At 39.7% G+C, this 17,221-nt stretch overlaps 2 protein-coding genes across 18 annotated transcripts in view; one reads left to right on the top strand and one right to left on the bottom strand.

Annotated features, from left to right (window-relative positions):
• SLC17A1 (solute carrier family 17 (organic anion transporter), member 1) overlaps positions 1-17,221 on the bottom strand; it is a 240,445-nt gene that overhangs the window by 163,725 nt on the left and 59,499 nt on the right. The gene's annotated exons all lie outside the window — the stretch shown is intronic.
• SLC17A4 (solute carrier family 17, member 4) overlaps positions 1-17,221 on the top strand; it is a 36,306-nt gene that overhangs the window by 8,441 nt on the left and 10,644 nt on the right. For 2 of the 5 annotated variants that reach the window (XM_010843464.1, XM_010843466.1), the window contains 7 exons: positions 450-573; positions 8,366-8,658; positions 9,200-9,433; positions 9,515-9,602; positions 10,284-10,370; positions 12,703-12,821; positions 12,947-13,108. In XM_010843464.1, the coding sequence (XP_010841766.1) occupies positions 483-573; positions 8,366-8,658; positions 9,200-9,433; positions 9,515-9,602; positions 10,284-10,370; positions 12,703-12,821; positions 12,947-13,108 (1,074 nt within the window). In that variant the 5' untranslated portion in view covers positions 450-482. Of the gene's footprint in view, positions 1-446; positions 574-8,365; positions 8,659-9,199; positions 9,434-9,514; positions 9,603-10,283; positions 10,371-12,702; positions 12,822-12,946; positions 13,109-17,221 lie in introns of all 5 variants that reach the window. The other 3 variants (XM_010843467.1, XM_010843468.1, XM_010843469.1) reach the window with 3 other exon arrangements.

Genomic DNA, 17,221 nt, shown 5'->3' with positions numbered 1-17,221 from the left:
AAAACCATAACCTTGACTAGATGGACCTTTGTTGGCAAAGTAATGTCTCTACTTTTTAATATGCTATCTTGTATATCTAGATCTTATTTAGTAGATCTAGTTTTCAGGTTATTTAATCTATTGGAATCTTCCAGGTGAAATTTCAAAGAAGATTGTCAGGTTTTAACATCAAGTTGCTACTGGTAGCAGCTGAAAGATATGGAAACATAGAACTGGAAAGAATATTATAATCCATTAAGGCAAGCCAGACCAGATCCCTCATTTGAGAAAAGCAGAGAAGTGCCATTCCCAAGACTACACATTTGGGTAGTGATAGAATCTGAACAACAAATCATGTCTCTTGAACACTAATTTAGCACTTTTTCCACTAAACATTTCCTCCTAATTCTTAAAAGAATTTGGGCCATGCTATAGGACACCTCTTTTTATATTTACTTTTATTTCAGTAGGTAAACACCAGTGTCTGGGAGAAGAGAATCAAAATGTTTAATACAGTAGAAGCCGGAACCATAGTGGGAGGTCCTGTCAATAATGATACTGTAAACATGGCTCAAGTACAAACCTCCAGGAAAGGTAAAATCGTGTACTGGGGTGTGGATAAAACTGGGATCTATGTCACTGTTTGATGATGTACAGCCTCTTCTTGATCCTACACATTGCCAAGAATTCTATATAGCTGTAAAGCACTTTTACTGAGAATTACTTCATTTCTTGCAAGAAACCTTGAAGGTATATAGGACAGGTAGATATCAAGACACTAGATCATCAAGACATTAGGTAGAGATAAAGAAAAAAATTTAGAGCAGGTGTCAAATAGAAAATATGGAAACCAATCTAGGTTTTTCTGATACCAAGTCCAGAGACCATCCCATTTGATCTTGCCACTCATACTAGATTTAGATCTACCTCAAAGAGAACAGGCTTTTTCTTTACACCATATCATAGAAATCACACATCCTCCTCCCTCTCAGTTAAGTTACAACTTAGTGCTTTTCAAGAGTATATCAAATAATACATTGGTGCTTCCCTGGTGGCTCAGATGGTAAAGAGTCTGCCTGCAATGCGAGACCTGGGTTCAATCCCTGGGTTGGGAAGATTCCCTGGAGAAGGCAATGGCTACCCACTCCAGTATTCTTGCCTGGGAAATCCCACAAACAGAGAAGTCTGGTGGGCTACAGTCCATGGGGTCACAAAGGGTGAGATGACTGAGCAACTAATACTTTTTCAAGAATACATCATAAGGGAAACTGTTGAACACCTTATTTTACTCTAAACTCTAAATGACTTATAACTATTTTATTCACTAATTCTCTTAAGCATATAGGCTTTTCATAAGATAATGTTTTTTAAAAGTAAAACATTAACCAAGATGGAATGCTTTGTGAGACTCAACATTTTAGCCAGTATATCTGCTGGCAAGTCTACATGCCTTAAGGAAAAGGGGATTCGCCTAATCTTATCCATCAAAGAAGAAATCAGGAAACATGCATGCTATTTAATACTAGTCACTCTACAATTAACTACCATCTGACATTTAATGAATACTCTTTCATTGCCTCAGCTTCCTTATCTGTAAAGTGGAAGCATGTGTATCTCTAAGATCCCATCCATTTCTAAACAATAGGAGCCTATTGGATTCTATGCCATTGGCCAAATTTTCTTATCCCAACTCTCTCTCTCTAAAAATCAGTTAACTTACAAACAGAGAACTTATAAACAGTTTCCATGGCACAATATAGCATATCGGGTGAGAGTACAGATTAAGGTGCTAGACTGCCTATGTTTGCAATCCTGATTTTGCAATTTATGAGCCGTGTGACCTTAGGCAAGTTATTTAAATTTTCTGTGTCTCAGTTTCCTTATTTGTAAAAATGAGATGACAACAACAGTATTTATCTCATAGGATTTCCATGAGGATTAAATTAGTTATAATATGTGAACCATTTAGAACAATGCCTGGCCTGTAGTTAAGCACTGTATAAACTTCACTATCATAATCATCTCTCATACAGTTTTTCTTCCTCAGTCTACTTTTCAGCAGTCATTGGAACTCTGGGCTAATTTGTCTAAAAGTGGAACTTAATGTGATCTTTCTAGTTTCTTCCATAGTCTTTTAGGGCATCCACCCCACCATGCTGCTTTATCCCCTGCTGACCACTTCTTGGCCCCAGCCTGTTATCACATCCGACTTAGTTATTTTGTATTTCTCATAAATGCTTATGAATAAGCCTTGCTGGCTGCTTCTTCAGTTGGCGTCCAACATCGATTTTTCTCTCGTCTCTCTCTCATCTAGCCCATTCTCACTGGGCACTGCTGGGTCCTCTGTATCTCACTCTCAGGACCCTGTTGGGGCTTTCACCCAGGGCCAGGACCCCCAGAGATTACTGACATCTTTACTGGGCATGATTGTGCTTCTAAGATACTCAGAGAATCAAATCCAGGCTTTCCATGGCATGTGGGGAAATGCCCTCTCCCCCATTCTATGTCATATCTGGTCACATGGCCACAGAAGAGACTTACTTATGCTCCTATATCTCTAGAGATACTAGGTGAAAAGAGATGGACCTTCAGGTTCTGCCAGAGGTCAGGCTCTATTAAGGGTTCATATGGCAGGGTAGGGACAGACATCACCTTGACCTTCCTATCCCTTCTCTACCAAAGGCCCATGAGCTTCTGCCTGGGTTCAGTTAGATAAATGGAAGCCACTTTAGGTAATTCAAGAAAAAAAAAGACATTTAATATAGAAGATGGAAATAGTCCATAGACTTTGGGAGGCTGGGGAAGAAGAAATCAAGTTAGCGACTTCCAGGAAATCCTGAAGTGTAGGATGGATGGGACACAGCTAGCGATCCTGTGCAGCACACAGTGGGTGGCGTTCAGGAGAGTACCACAGGCCCAGGCAAAAACCCCGTCTACCATCACTGATCCTCCTACTCCTCCCTGCAGTGGCCTCCTCAGCACAGTGTTCAGTTCTCACTGTGTTCAGCCTTCCAAACTTTGTCCTAATGCTCTTGTAATTGGAACCCTGCTTGCATGTAGGTTGAGGATTATAGTTTCCAGGTATTTAACTATTACTGTGAAAAAGTTAGAAGGGCAGGCCTGGCAGTGATAATTAATAAACAACGCTGGACACTGCTTCCTTGCTCCCTATCAAAATCCAGCACGGAGTTAAATATACCCTGGCCTATGTTAGGAATGGCCCTGAAAGATGAGTCTGCAATAACGTTCCTTTCTGATAGTCACAGAAATCAATAAAATAAGCACAACACCTTGAGAAAATATTTTTACTTAGGTTAAAACTTGGGAATTATTCCTATCACACACTACAAATTCTAAGGCTCCTTGCTAGATTTAGTATAATCTGGATGAATTAAGGGGATGCCAAGAGGAGACAAAACTCTCATCCTTGGAGCATGGTCCCACGTTACAAGCAGAAAGGGGACGGCACTGTGAAGCCCCAGGTCAAGCTCTCCAGCTTAGATACTCTCCAGCATCTCAAGGCTGGTGGACCACAGGCCAGGTGAGGTCACCACAGACAAGGTGAGGTCTGCAGTACTGGGATATGGTGGGGAAGGCTGCTCTGTGCCCACATCTTGATGTCTCCCCCTCCACAGCTCACCAGTCTTTTTAAAGGTCTGTAGCTTAGGATCTTGGGCCAGTGCAACAGAGCAGGGGAAAACATACACAATTGCAGAACTTAACTTGGAAATTGGTGGTGGGGGGCGGGGGGGATTTTCCTCAAATTATGCAGTGTCATTGTAGAATTAAAGTGCAAGAATAGCTAGTTTTCCGTGAATTGGTGAAAAAATGCCAAGGGGCCATCTTCCCACCACCTGCCTCTTGACCATATGCGTACATAATACTATCAGCACATGGCAACAGGCCTCCAACCAGTCAAGGTGGCCCAGTGCAAGGGTTATATCACACAGGAGCAAAATCACACGATTGACTTTTATAGTCCGAGACTGGAGGTATGGGTGGGAACCACAAGGGACCTATATAAATACTGAGTTGGCCAAAAGGTTTGTTCATTTTTTCCAAAACATCTTTGGTCAACCTAGTACTTTAGCACACACACATAGAAAAGGAAACAAATACATAAAAGAGAGATCACTGCATAATGAAGGCATGTCTATCAAGTACTGAGCACTTTATATGAATTAATTCACTGAAACCTCACAAGAATCCTTCAAGCTGCCAGCATCATCTCCATTTTTCAGGAGCAAGAACTCAAGTACAGAGGGATTAAATCCTCATTTAAGGACTCATTTAAGTCATCCCGGCACAAACAGGTATTATCTGGATTTAAACTACAGTGGTCTGATTATTAACCGTTATATTACATTTGTGTGCTTACTTAGGGAAATTGAAGAGTATTTTCATTTCACATTTCTCCAAGTTCTCAAGAATACTTTTAAAAAAAAAGCTTAGCATGTATGAAGTAAATCAACAGGAAAATATGAAAGAAGATGAGAAAGGTAACTAAAGAGAAAAAAATGTCACTTCAGAACTAAAACAGAATTAGTAGTAGCAAGGAAAGAAATTATCACTGTAAAAAACCAAATCAGCAATGTAGAACTGAGGCTTAGTCGCTCAGTTGAGTCTAACTCTTTGTGACCCCTTGGACTGCAGCCTGCCAGGCTCCTCTATCCATGGAATTCTCTAGTCAAGAATACTGGAGTGGGTAGCCATTCCCTTCTCCAGGGGGTCTTACTGACCCACGGATCGAACCCAAGTCTCCTGGATTGCAAGCAGGTTCTTTACCATCTGAGCTACCAGGGAAGCCCCAGTAAGGAAATGATTCAAAAGATAATAGATGTGGGGGTTCCCTGGTGGCTCAGTCGTAAAGAATCCTCTTGCCAGTGCAGGAGTCATGGATTTGATCCCTGATCTGGGAGGATCCCACAAGCAGTGGAGCAACTAAGCCTGTACACCACAATTATTGAGCCTGTGCTCTAGAGCCTGGGGTGCGGCTCTAGAACAAGGGAAGCCACTGCAATGAGAAGCCCACACACCACAACTACAGAGTAGCTCCCACTTGCTACAACTAGAGAAAAACCCTCAAAGACCCATCACAGCCAAAAATAAACAAATAATGATAAAAAAGATAACGGGTGTGAAGAAAGCAACAAAGATTCTTCAGAAGTAAACAAAAGTAAGTTAAACATCCAGTTTACTGAGTTTATAACTTCAAGGAAAGTATATAGAAAACCAAAGAAGACAACTTAAATGTATAAAAAATGTAAGCTCAAATTATGAAAGGAATTGAAATGGAAAATATATATAAGGACTGATTTCTTGATAAAGAAGATTCTATTCAGCAGCAATAAGACAATTCACTACTCGGATTGATTAGAGAGATTAAATAAAGCAATCATGGGAGAAAGGGGGAGAGAAGCATTTAAAAGGTATAAGGTGCTAATTACGGGGGAATAAAGTACATGATCTTCCCTGAAAATATAATTTGTAAGTTTGAATTAAGAAATATTGTGCATCTCAAAAAAAACAAAAACAAAAACATGTGTAATAAGGTGAGAAAGTTGTTCAGAAGTTATTCCTTTTAAACAAAACAAATTGTCCCCTAGTAGATTCACTAGAAAATTCTATGAGAATTTTAAGGAGCTGAAAATACTGATATTTTCCATGCGGAAGAAATGTAAATAATTTATGGAGATGAAGGTAAAATAAAGCTCTTCACTCCTTAAGTGTGGACTGTGCGTGTGACTTTTTCCAGAGCACAGCATGGAAAGGGATAAGAAAAAAAGAGTTAACTTCACGATTAAAAAACCTAGCAAACACTACCTCAAGCAGGTAATCAAGGTTAATATCATCAGTGAGAGATCACATAGATAGCATGTATTTTTGATATGATGTCATGAAAATAGCAGTCTACCTCTATGGTCATCCTTTCAAAAAGCACGTTACTTCAGTCTAATCATGAGAAAAGCATTCGACAAGTCCCAGTTGAAGGACAATCTACAAAATATCTGACTGATTCAGAATTCAAAATTGTCAAAATCATCAAAAATAAGGAAAGTCAGAGAAACTGTTACAGCCAAAAGGATCCCACATGTGGTGATTAATTGGATTATGGGACCCTGAATGGGATTCTGGGACAGAAAAAAAAATCTATTAGGTGAAAACTAAGAACTCTGAATGAAGAATAGGCTTTAGCTAATAATACTAATTAATGTAGGTTCATTAATTGTGACAACTGTGCCATACCAATTTAAGATGTTAATAATAGGGGAAATGGTGTGAGGTCTGCTGCTGTGCTGCTGCGTCACTTCAGTCGTGTCTGACTCTGTGTGACCCCAGAGATGGCAGCCCACTGGGCTCCCTTGTCCCTGGGATTCTCCAGGCAAGAACACTGGAGTGGGTTGCTATTTCCTTCTCCAATGAGGTCTACAGGAGCTCAATAACTCTGTCTGAAACTGTTCTGTAATAAAAAAAAATATTAAGAAAATAGAAAATGACTATGTATTTAAAATACTTCAGATCACAGATTGAGATGGAAAGCTTAAAACTTCCTTTCTTTACAAAGCTAGCATGGCAAAAAATCACATACACACGCATTCACAAACTACAAATTAAGCTCAGTTATATATGCTAATGTAAAACTCCAGCTAAAATAGTCACAAAATAAATCATGTGTTTTCATTAAAACAGCCTATTAAGAAGAGGTCATTCTAAGAATATATGGCCACTTGAATACTAATAGCTATAATGAATTTATATTGCTGTTGCTGTTTTTGTTTAGTAGCTAAGTCATGCCCGACTCTTGTGACCCCATGGATTGTAGCTCACCAGGCACTTCTATCCATGGAATTTCCCAGGCAAGAATACTGGAGTGGGTTGCCATTTTTTTCTTCAATAAGGAACTTATATAAACTTTAAAATCTCATCACAGCACCTTGAGTCTCTATTGTTAACCTTAATTTACAGGTGAAATAATTGAAGCCACAAGAGTTCAGAGACTTGCCCAAGAACACACAGCTGTAAAGAAAGCAGATCCAGGAGTCTGGCTCTATGATTAAAATACAGTTGATCAAACATTACATTCTCATAAAAATAAAAATAGGATAGCTTAATACAATAAAAGCATAATTCCCACCACCACCTAGCAACATACCTAATAAGTAAAGTAAGAAGTATTCCTAATAGTAGATTCAGGTACTGCATGACTGCCCATTTTCACCATTCCTATTTACCGGTGTTTAGAAACTGCCAGTGAATAAAATTACGCAAGAGAATAAAATGGCAAAAACAATCATCTATTTTTTCCCATTTTTTTGTACATAACCTCTGTATGTGTTTGATTTTCTTGTCTAAATCTAAGTGGGAAAGGGTGAAAATGACAGGGGAAAATGACTCAGTTAAGAAACTACAGAAAAGTATTTTAAAAAAGCTTGTGACTTAACTAAAGATTAATTATAAAATTCTACCTTAGCACAAAGAAAAGAACTTGAATACATGGGGAGCCATCTCTGCTGTGGGCTAAGAGAAGGCAATACTATAAATACAGCAATCCCTCTTAATCTGCCATATCAATATGATATTGATCAAAATTCTAGTATAAATTTTGTGGATGGGGGAGGGGAGAGTTTCAACTAAATGCTGCCAGAGTTAAACCAAAGGTGGGGATCTGTCAATTCCTGGAACCTAACAAGAGTATTGCTACACAACTGGGGACAGTGCTGGCCACCCCAACTGTTTGCTCCCTTGCAGGAGCCAGGAAATGGGGCATCCACCTGCCCCAAGGACAGTGATCACACATCATGCCTCTGGGATTTCTCTCCAGGGATAGTGAATCAATTCTATCAGCTGTTGTCAAACTAATGTATCTGGACTCAACCCCAGGGATAACCTCAGAGTTCTCATGGATCACCGGCAAATTATGTGCAAGCCTGGATTATAGTACCAAGATAATGTTTAAATACATCTATGGTCTAACTAACCTTCCTTTCAAATCTCATTTCTTCTCAGCCCCCGGACATATTAATCTACCATGTTCCTGGTTACATTTGGTACTGAAAGCCATCACAGCTGTCCAAGTGGGGCACTTGGGAATCATTTCCAACAAATTCTCTCTTACTATCCATATCCAATCAATCACAACTTTCAGCTAATTCTTTCCCTAAGTCTACTTCTTTCTATTTCTGCTCTCATCAGCACATGCCAGGACACTGACTAGGAAACTCTTTCTTTTGTTTGCTCTGGCCAATTCCATATATTCTTCAAGTCTCTGCTTAAATAATGGTTCTGATGGAGTTATCCACTCCCCACCCCCGTACTCCAAGGGGTACAGGTGTTTGCTGAACACCGACAGAGTCACTTCTGCTCTCTCTGCATTTCTGCTTCACAGATGGACTGCAATCTTCTTCCACATCCAGACTTAGGAAGGGTGGGACAAAGCACCCTTTTGTAAGACTTTCTGTACCTCTTGTCTCAGGCTTTTGTTCAGTTCGACATGGGCTAGCCCTTATCCTGCATCTGTGTAATCTTTCGATTTCCACCCAACAAATGAACATGAGCATTGCCTTGCCAGTTATGGTGAACAACACAGCTCTGCCCAGTTCACCCAATGCCTCCACAGAGAGGCCACCCGTTGACTCCCAGGACAACTGGAATGAAACTCTGAACGAATCTAAGGCAGTGGTAAGTTTAATGAAACTATGGATCCTTTCTTTGACTCAAATGTTTTGACCTAAAGAGTTATGTGCTAAGATATACTATGTTCAAAGAACCGTATTATACAAAAGCATAATACGCATCTGAGATTTTATACTAGTGTCTATAAGTGTACCTAAGGATTATAGTTAGAATGAAAGGAACAGATCTTTAGCATTTAGTGGAAGTAAATTCTTCCCCTACAATGATGAAAATCACCAAAAAGTAAGTTCTACAGATTTATGTCTATTTTCTCTTTCTTCACATGTTTTTTTATTACCTTGCCTGTAATGCCTTCTTCTTTGTAAGTTTTCTTTCTTTACAGGTTCTCACTTAATTGTGTAGCTGGGGAAAGTGAGTAAGGGAAACAGTATATTGGGCATAGGTTTTACTGATAAAATTGGTAGATTGAGGAATTGGAGAGAGGTAAAAGGAAAGAGAACTGCCAATCATTTTCTTGTATCTTAAGTCCTCATGATAAAAACTGTTGAGTCTCCAGCCAAACAGTGAGTTTCTCTTTGTCATCTAGGCTGCTGTGTATGACTGGAGTCCTGAAATTCAGGGGGTCATCCTCAGCTCACTCAACTACGGCTCATTCTTGGCTCCAATTCCCAGTAGCTATATGGCTGAAGTATTTGGAACCAGGTATTTGTCTGGTACCTGCATGTTTATTACCTCAGTCCTGGCCCTCTTCACTCCACTAGCAGCTGATACTGGAGTGACTGTGCTCATTGTCCTACGGGTCATCCAAGGCATAGTTCAGGTACCAGGACCTTTTCTAAGTACACATAGAATTAGGTTCTAAAATGACCTCAGATAGCCAAGAATTAACTTTTTGTTTCAGGTTGTGTTATTAACAAGTCAGTATTCAATCTGGGCTAGATGGGCTCCACCACAAGAAAGGAGTCAACTCATCACCATTGCTGTAGCAGGTAATTGATACCGTAATTATCACCTTGTATACTCTGTCTCTTGTGGCTAAGCTGGTAAAGAATCTGCCTGCAATGTGGGAGACCTGGGTTCGATCCCTGGGTTGGGAAGATCCCCTGAAGAAGGGAAAGGCTACACACTCTGGTATTCTGGCCTAGAGAATTCCATGGACTGTATAGTCCATGGGGTTGCAAAGAGTCGGACACCTACACAGCATTGGGTGGACTGGACAGAGTTGGACATGACTTTTTAGCAACTTTCACTATGCTCTGTCCAAGTGTACTCTGCCACAGCCTATCAAAAGAAGCCAAACCTTACACCCTAAGTACTCTGTCTCCCTGCTTTACAGGAGCTAACCTAAACTATCCTATCTTTCTTGATCATAACCAAATGCTTCCTGGGCACCAAACATTCTTGCAAGTGCTTTTAATTTCATTTTAGTCTCAAAGCAATTTTGCAACTCAGTAACATATAATTATTTTCCATTTCACACATAAGGGAATAAGAGACACAAACAGACTGATGACTTTTCCAGAATCACACAGCTACTGAGTGAAGGAGCAGAATCTAACTTAGGTAGCCTGGGTTATAGCTTAGCTTTGTATTGACATTGGTCTATAGGAAGCACATAGAGTCTCGAGTCTGACCTTCTCACCCAGAACATCCTCACATCTTCTATTTAGGGTCAGTGCTGGGCTGCTTCATCATCTTCCTTGTCGGTGGTTACCTCTGCCAGACTATAGGATGGCCTTGCGTCTTCTATATCTTTGGTGAGTTTGTGCTTTTCAAATCTCAGAATTTTGTTTTATGACGAAGACTGCTGGACATTTCTGTGATGTAGGTCATCTATGGTTAACCAAATCCTAGTAGATAATGTTCAGAGCTAATCATGTGGTGAATCTTGCAAGTGACATTTAAGTTTTAATATCCTGAGTGTAGAGCTAGAATAACCTGATGAGTTTAAAGGCATCATAATGTTCCTTCCTGCTTCTAAATTGAACCCACAAAGGACCTCAGAGGGATTTCTTTCATAAAATGCTGCATATGTAATCTTAGTGAGATTATATTTTTAGTTATGCTGTTTATTTAATGCTTCCTCAGTTGTTCAGTGGTAAAGAATCTGCCTGCCAATGCAGGAGACATGGGTTCAATCCTTGGATCAGGAAGATCCCCTGGAGAAGAAAATGGCAACCCATTCCAGTATTCCTGCTTGGGAAATTCCATGGACAGAGGAGCCCGGTGGGCTACAGTCCATGGAGTTGCAAAAGAGTCGAACACGACTTAGCAACTAAACAACAAAAATGTATTCAATACATTCTTTTAAATTTCTATTATTACAACCAGAAAATTATGGGAATTTGACCTTCGTGCATCCTCAGGTGTGTCAGACTCTTTGTGACCCCATGGACTGTAGCCTGCCAGGCTCCTCTGTCCATGGGATTTCCCAGGCAAGAATACAAGAGTGGGTTGTCATTTCCTTCTCTAGGGGATCTGCCCGACAGGGGTTAAACTCCGTGTCTCCTGCATTGGCAGGCAGATTCTTTATCTCTGCCACCTGGGAAACCCAATATGATGTCATCTTAGGTAAAATACTGATTGGAGTAGAGAGTCAATCAGTAGAGGCTGCAGGACAGAGCAGATCATGTGAGGCTCAGGAATGGACAATCATATAGAGATGTTGGGAAAGTTTCTGAAGATCACAGTGTTCCAGAGGTGACATTCTACCATACAAGTTTGCCTTTACCCAGCTCTGTGTGAAATCTTCCCAAAAGCTTTCAGCTAATCTTTGTGTTTGTTTGATTTTTGAAACATTCTCCGGAATCCCATCTGCAAACTGCCTGATTCCAGTGGAACTTACTGGTCTCATTGGTGTTTTCATTAGAGTATAATAGTCTTAGATCCAGGATTCTTATAACATCAGGTCAGTAATTCTGCTGAGAATAAAAGTGTATGAAGATTGTTTACTATACTATAGCATATCAGCCTTCAAAGACTCTGTCATGGAAACTTTCAGAAGGGCAGGTTACAAAATTTTCAGGGAATGAGAGAGGCTTACTGTGCTCCTGGTTTTGGGAAAAGGTAAATAATATACACAAAATAAGAACTCACTAAATATTACTGAATCAATGTTAACATCCTCCATCCTCAACGTGCAACAGTGCTAATTTTCATCTCTCTCACTCCCCTCCCCTCTTGCTTTTAAGTTCCTTGATGACATGATCATGTCTTTATACTCATATTCTCAACATGTAGCAAAATGCCTGGTATATGGTGGCTGTTCTATATTTGGGAAGGACTGTATAAACAACAAGCTAACAAGTGAAGAGAAGATTCTAAAAAGGGAATGAATGTTTCCACTCAATACTAATAAAGTTGAGTTGTCCAACACTGTAATAATGTATATATTAAACAATTTCTTTGCTGAGGATTAATTTCATTCTATATCCAGAAATTACCTGGGAAATCAGCTTCATATATACTGTATATACTGCTGCTAACCATTAGGTGTTAGAGAGAAATAAGAAAAGATTTAATAAAACATACACTTTGTGAAGCGTGACTAGCAGGGGGGATGCCAACTGGTAACTTCAACAGTGAGGGCATTTTCAAGCACATGGGTTGAACACACTAATAACTTTTAGCAGCAATGTACAGCCTTACTACTGGTGCATTTCAAAACCTCCCCAAACTCAGGGATTTTAAACAACCAGCACTTAGTCTCTTAGTTTTGTGGGACAGCTCGGCAGGTCTGCTCTCTCTGTCTCTCATCTGCGTTAGAGAGTGGACGAGCTGGAGCATGTTCTTCCCATGCCAATGGCTAAGGCACAAGAGGACAAGTGAAAAAATGCAGTGCTTCTTAAAGCCTAGCCTCTGAATTGCCCCATGCCACTGGTAAAAGCAAGTTACATGGCCAAGACAAAAGTCAAGTGGTAAGGAAGTACCCTCAATCTATGATAAGCCTATGTAAGGGATACGTGCAGGAAGGAGGGGAGTATGGGGCCATTATGCTAACCACAGGAATCATCTCAAGGCAGAATCAAACTGATAGAAGTCCAATTCTGTGCTAAGTAGAACCTTTTTTTTTTTTTTTTCCTTTTAAAGGTGGAATTGGCTGTGTCTGTTCTTTTCTCTGGTTTGCTGCCATTTATGATGACCCTGTGAGTCATCCATTTATTAGCACTAAAGAGAAGGAATATATCGTCTGTTCACTGGCTCAAGAGGTACACTGGGGAACTCCTCTGCCATTTCCCCATGTCTGTCTGGATGTCTCAGTGGTGAAGACTTCAGTAGAGCAGAGCTTTGATCTTCAGATACATATCTGATATTGACATGTACTTTCTTCCAGGGTTCTCCACCAGGCTGGTCTCTTCCCACTAAAGCTATGATCAAATCACTACCACTTTGGAGCATTCTCATCTTTTACTTCAGTGATTACTGGCATTTTTTTGTCCTGACGTCATTCTTACCAACATTCATCACCTCTGTACTTCAAGCTAATATCAGAGATGTAAGTATGGAGAAAACTCATTCTGTTCTTCTGTTGCTTTATATATAATCCCTTCTTCTCTCTCCTACAGTCACAAGTTTAGGCCAAGGGTCTTCATGGAGGAAATGATACCTGATTCACTTGAATTCTGATTCAACTCAATGTGTCCTACTGCTTATTGGGCGCAGAATGGTATGGCTCTAGGTCAACTTGGCATTCATAGAACAGCATATTTTTTAAGGGACCTATGCAGAAATTTTTATGTTCAATCCAATCAACATTTGCAAACAAGACATTCTGCTGGCAGCATAAGTGATAAAACAATAAAAATTTGCCTCTGAGAAGACTGTGACAGAGAAGCATAAACAATGTTATGACATTAAAAGGACATAAAGTTCCAAATAGGACTTGTACCAAAAACTTGTGGAAAATGTTTTTTTAGAAAAACATTTTATTCCAGTGTAACATATATAAAGAAAAGTGTGAAAACTGCACATGTGTACAGCTGTCTATACAATATGTACACATTTTCTTTTTCTGTACACATTTTCACAAAGTGAACAGATGCTCTGAATGGCTGAAAAGAGCCTATCAATTCTGCCATCTGAGTGTCTTTAAAGTGGTAAAGGGTGTATCATCTTCTAGCTTGTTAGTGATACTTCACTAGGTCACTGAATTAGTGTTTCATTCTTATCCTTTGTACAAAAAGTGGGGCTCATCTGGTGAAACCATGCTAAATGGTCAACAAAGAACTGACCTTTCCCAAGGTCAGAGTCTAGAGAGCATACATGCAAACAGTCTGGAGGTACTGAGATCAGAAAGCCTAAGGACAGAGTAGCTATGGGTCTTCCCAAAGGAGGAAGTGGGGGCCAGCAGCAGGTAATTGATACCAGAATGCTAGGCAAAGGAATCAGGAGACAGGAGGTCTAGACTAGCAGGATGCCAGTGCTGAGAGCTAGACACCCTGAGGCCGACTGTTGGAAGTGACTGGTCCCTGGTGTGAAGTGGGGTAGGCTCTTTAATCTCAGAAGCCAAGGCTGAGGAACAGGGTAATGAGGGAATGATTAGAAGGGCAAGTTGAGACAGACAGTAGGGTTTCCCCAGCTTGAGAAATCAAGAGGTCTTGAGTCCCATTGGTCCCAGGGTATTTTTCTCTTAACCTTGATGATCCTGGTTTGCTATTGTTTTTGTCACTAGAACTCTTTGCCCACTCTTTGTTGTACCTGACTCTTTGCCACCTCATGGACTATAGTTGGGAAGGCTCCTCTGTCCATGGAATTTCCCAGGCCAGAATACTGGAGTGGGTTGCCATTTCCTTCTCCAGGCTTTGGTTTACTCATTTGTAAAATAAACATCTTGGACCATTTGACAGTGAGATCCTTTTCATTGTCTGGATTATGTACAACAAAGGATTTTGCGTTTTCTTTAATAACATTTTGATTTAGGAATTGAAATTATAACATTTACAAAAATATATAAAAAGATATGGTGAAAAATCTTACTCTCATTCCTGTCCCCAAACTGCCCTGTTTTCTCAGCCTTCGATTGAGGTATGTCCCAATTTTGATGAGAATTTTTATCATGAATGGCTATTAAACTGTCAAATGCTTTTATTCTGCATCTATTGATTATGTGATTTTTACCATTCCTTTTGTTAACATGATGTCTCACATTGATTTATTTGTGAATACTGACCCATCCTTGTATTCCTGGAATAAATCTTACTTGATCATTGGGTATGATTCTTTTTATATATCATCAAATTTGGTATGTTAATATTTTGTTTAGGGTATTTTCTTCTATATTAATCAGGATACTGGCCTGTAATTTTCTTTTATTGTAGGGTCTTTATCTGGTTTTGGTATAGGGTAATGGTGACCTCATAGGATGAATTTGGGAGTGTTCCCCCCCACTTCCATTTTTTTTTTGAATAGTTTGAAAAAGGTAGGCATGAGCTCTTCTTCATATGTTTGATAGAACGCCCCTGTGAAGCCATTTTGTCCTGGACTTTTGTTACTTGGAATTTATTATTTTAATTACAAATTCAATTTCATCATTGGTCTGGTCAGATTGTCTATTCCTGGTTCAGTCATGTATGTTTCTAGAAATGTATCTATTTCTTCTAGATTTTCCACATTGTTGGCATATAACTGTTCATTGTATTCATTTTTTTTTTGTATTTATGGTATTGAGTGTTATTTTTCCTCTTTGATTTCTTATTTTATTTGGGTCCTCTCTCTTTTCTTCTTGGTAATCTTGGCTCTTTATCCTTTGGAAAAACCAACTTTTGGTTTCACAGGTCTTTTCTATAGCTATTTATTTCTGATCTATATTTTATTTCCTTTTTTTATTTTTATAATTTCCTTCCTTCTGCTGACTCTGGACACTTTTTGTTGTTTCAAATACCAGATTTTGAGATTTTTCTTGAGAAAGGCCTGTATTGCCATAAACTTTGCTCTTAGAACTATTTTTTTTCCCTTGAAGGATAAATGCTTTACATAATTTTATTGTTTTCTGTCAAATCTCAACATGAATCAGCCATAGGTATACATATATCCCCTCCCTTTTGAACCTCCCCCCCATCTCCCTCCCCATCCCATCCCTCTAGGTTGATACAGAGCCCGGGTTTGAGTTTCCTGAGCCATACAGCAAATTTCCGTTGGCTATGTATTTTACATAAGGTAATGTAAGTTTCCATGTTACTCTTTCCATACATCTCACCCTCTCCTCCCTTCTCCCCATGTCCATAAGTCTATCCTCTGTTTCTCCATTGCTGCCCTGTAAGGAAATTCTTCAGTACCATTTTTCTAGATTCTGTATATGTGCATTAGAATACAATATTTATCTTTCTCTTTCTGACTTACTTCACTCTGTGTAATAGGTTCTAGGTTCATTCACCTCATTAGAACTGACTCAAAGGTGTTCCTTTTTATGGCTGAGTAATATTCCATTCAGAGAAGGCAATGGCACCCCACTCCAATACTCTTGCCTGGAAAATCCCATGGACTGAGGAGCCTGGTAGGCTGCAGTCCATGAGGTTGCTAAGAGTCGAACACGACTGAGCGACTTCACTTTAACTTTTCACTTTCATGCATTGGAGCAGGAAATGGCAACCCACTCCAGTGTTCTTGCCTGGAGAATCCCAGGGACGGGGCAGCCTGGTGGGCTGCTGTCTATGGGGTCGCACAGAGTTGGACACGACTGAAGCGACTTAGCAGCAGCAGCAATATTCCATTGTGTATATGTACTACAACTTCTTTATCCATTCATCTGTTGATGGGCATCTAGGCTGCTTCCATGTTATAGCTATTGTAAGTAGTGCTGCAATGAACAATGGGATACATGTGTCTTTTTCAATTTTGGTTTCCTGAGGGTATATTCCTAGGAGTGGGATTGCTGGGTCATATGGTGGTTTTATTCCTAGTTTTTTAAGGAATCTCCATACCATCTTCCATAGAGGCTGTATGAATTTACATTCCCACCAACACTGCAAGAGCATTCCCTTTTCTCCACACCCTCTCCAGCATTTATTGTTTGCAGACTTTTTGATGATGGCCATTTTGACTGGTGTGAGGTGATCTCATTGTAGTTTTGATTTGCATTTCTCTAATAATGAGTGATGTTAAGCATCTTTCCATGGGTTTGTTAGCCATCTGTTTGTCTTCTTTGGAGAAATGTCTGTTTAGGTGTTTCCCCCACTTTTTGACTGGGTTGTTTGTTTTTCTGGCATTGAGTTATAAGAGCTGCTTGTATATTTTGGAAATTAATCCTTTGTCAGTTGTTTCATTTGCTATTGTTTTCTCCCATTCTGAGGGTTGTCTTTTCACCTTGCTTATAGTTTCCTTTGCTGTGCAAAAGCTTTTACGTTTAATCAGGTCCCACTTGTTTACTTTTGTTTTTATTTCCATTACTCTAGGAGGTGGGTCATAGAGGATCTTGCTTTGATTTATGCCATCAAGTCTTCTGCCTATGTTTTCCTCTAGTAGTTTTCTAGTTTCTGGTTTACATTTAGGTCTTTAATCCATTTTGAGTTTACCTTTGTGTATGGTGTTAGGACGTGTTCTAATTTCATTCTTTTACATATAGCGGTCTAGTTTTCCCAGCACCATTTATTGAAGAGGCTGTCTTTGCCCC

Source organism: Bison bison, unplaced genomic scaffold (assembly GCF_000754665.1).
Source record: "Bison bison bison isolate TAMUID 2011002044 unplaced genomic scaffold, Bison_UMD1.0 scf7180017864182, whole genome shotgun sequence".
Taxonomy (NCBI): Eukaryota; Metazoa; Chordata; class Mammalia; order Artiodactyla; family Bovidae; genus Bison; species Bison bison.
This window is presented reverse-complemented; position numbering and strand designations above follow the sequence as displayed.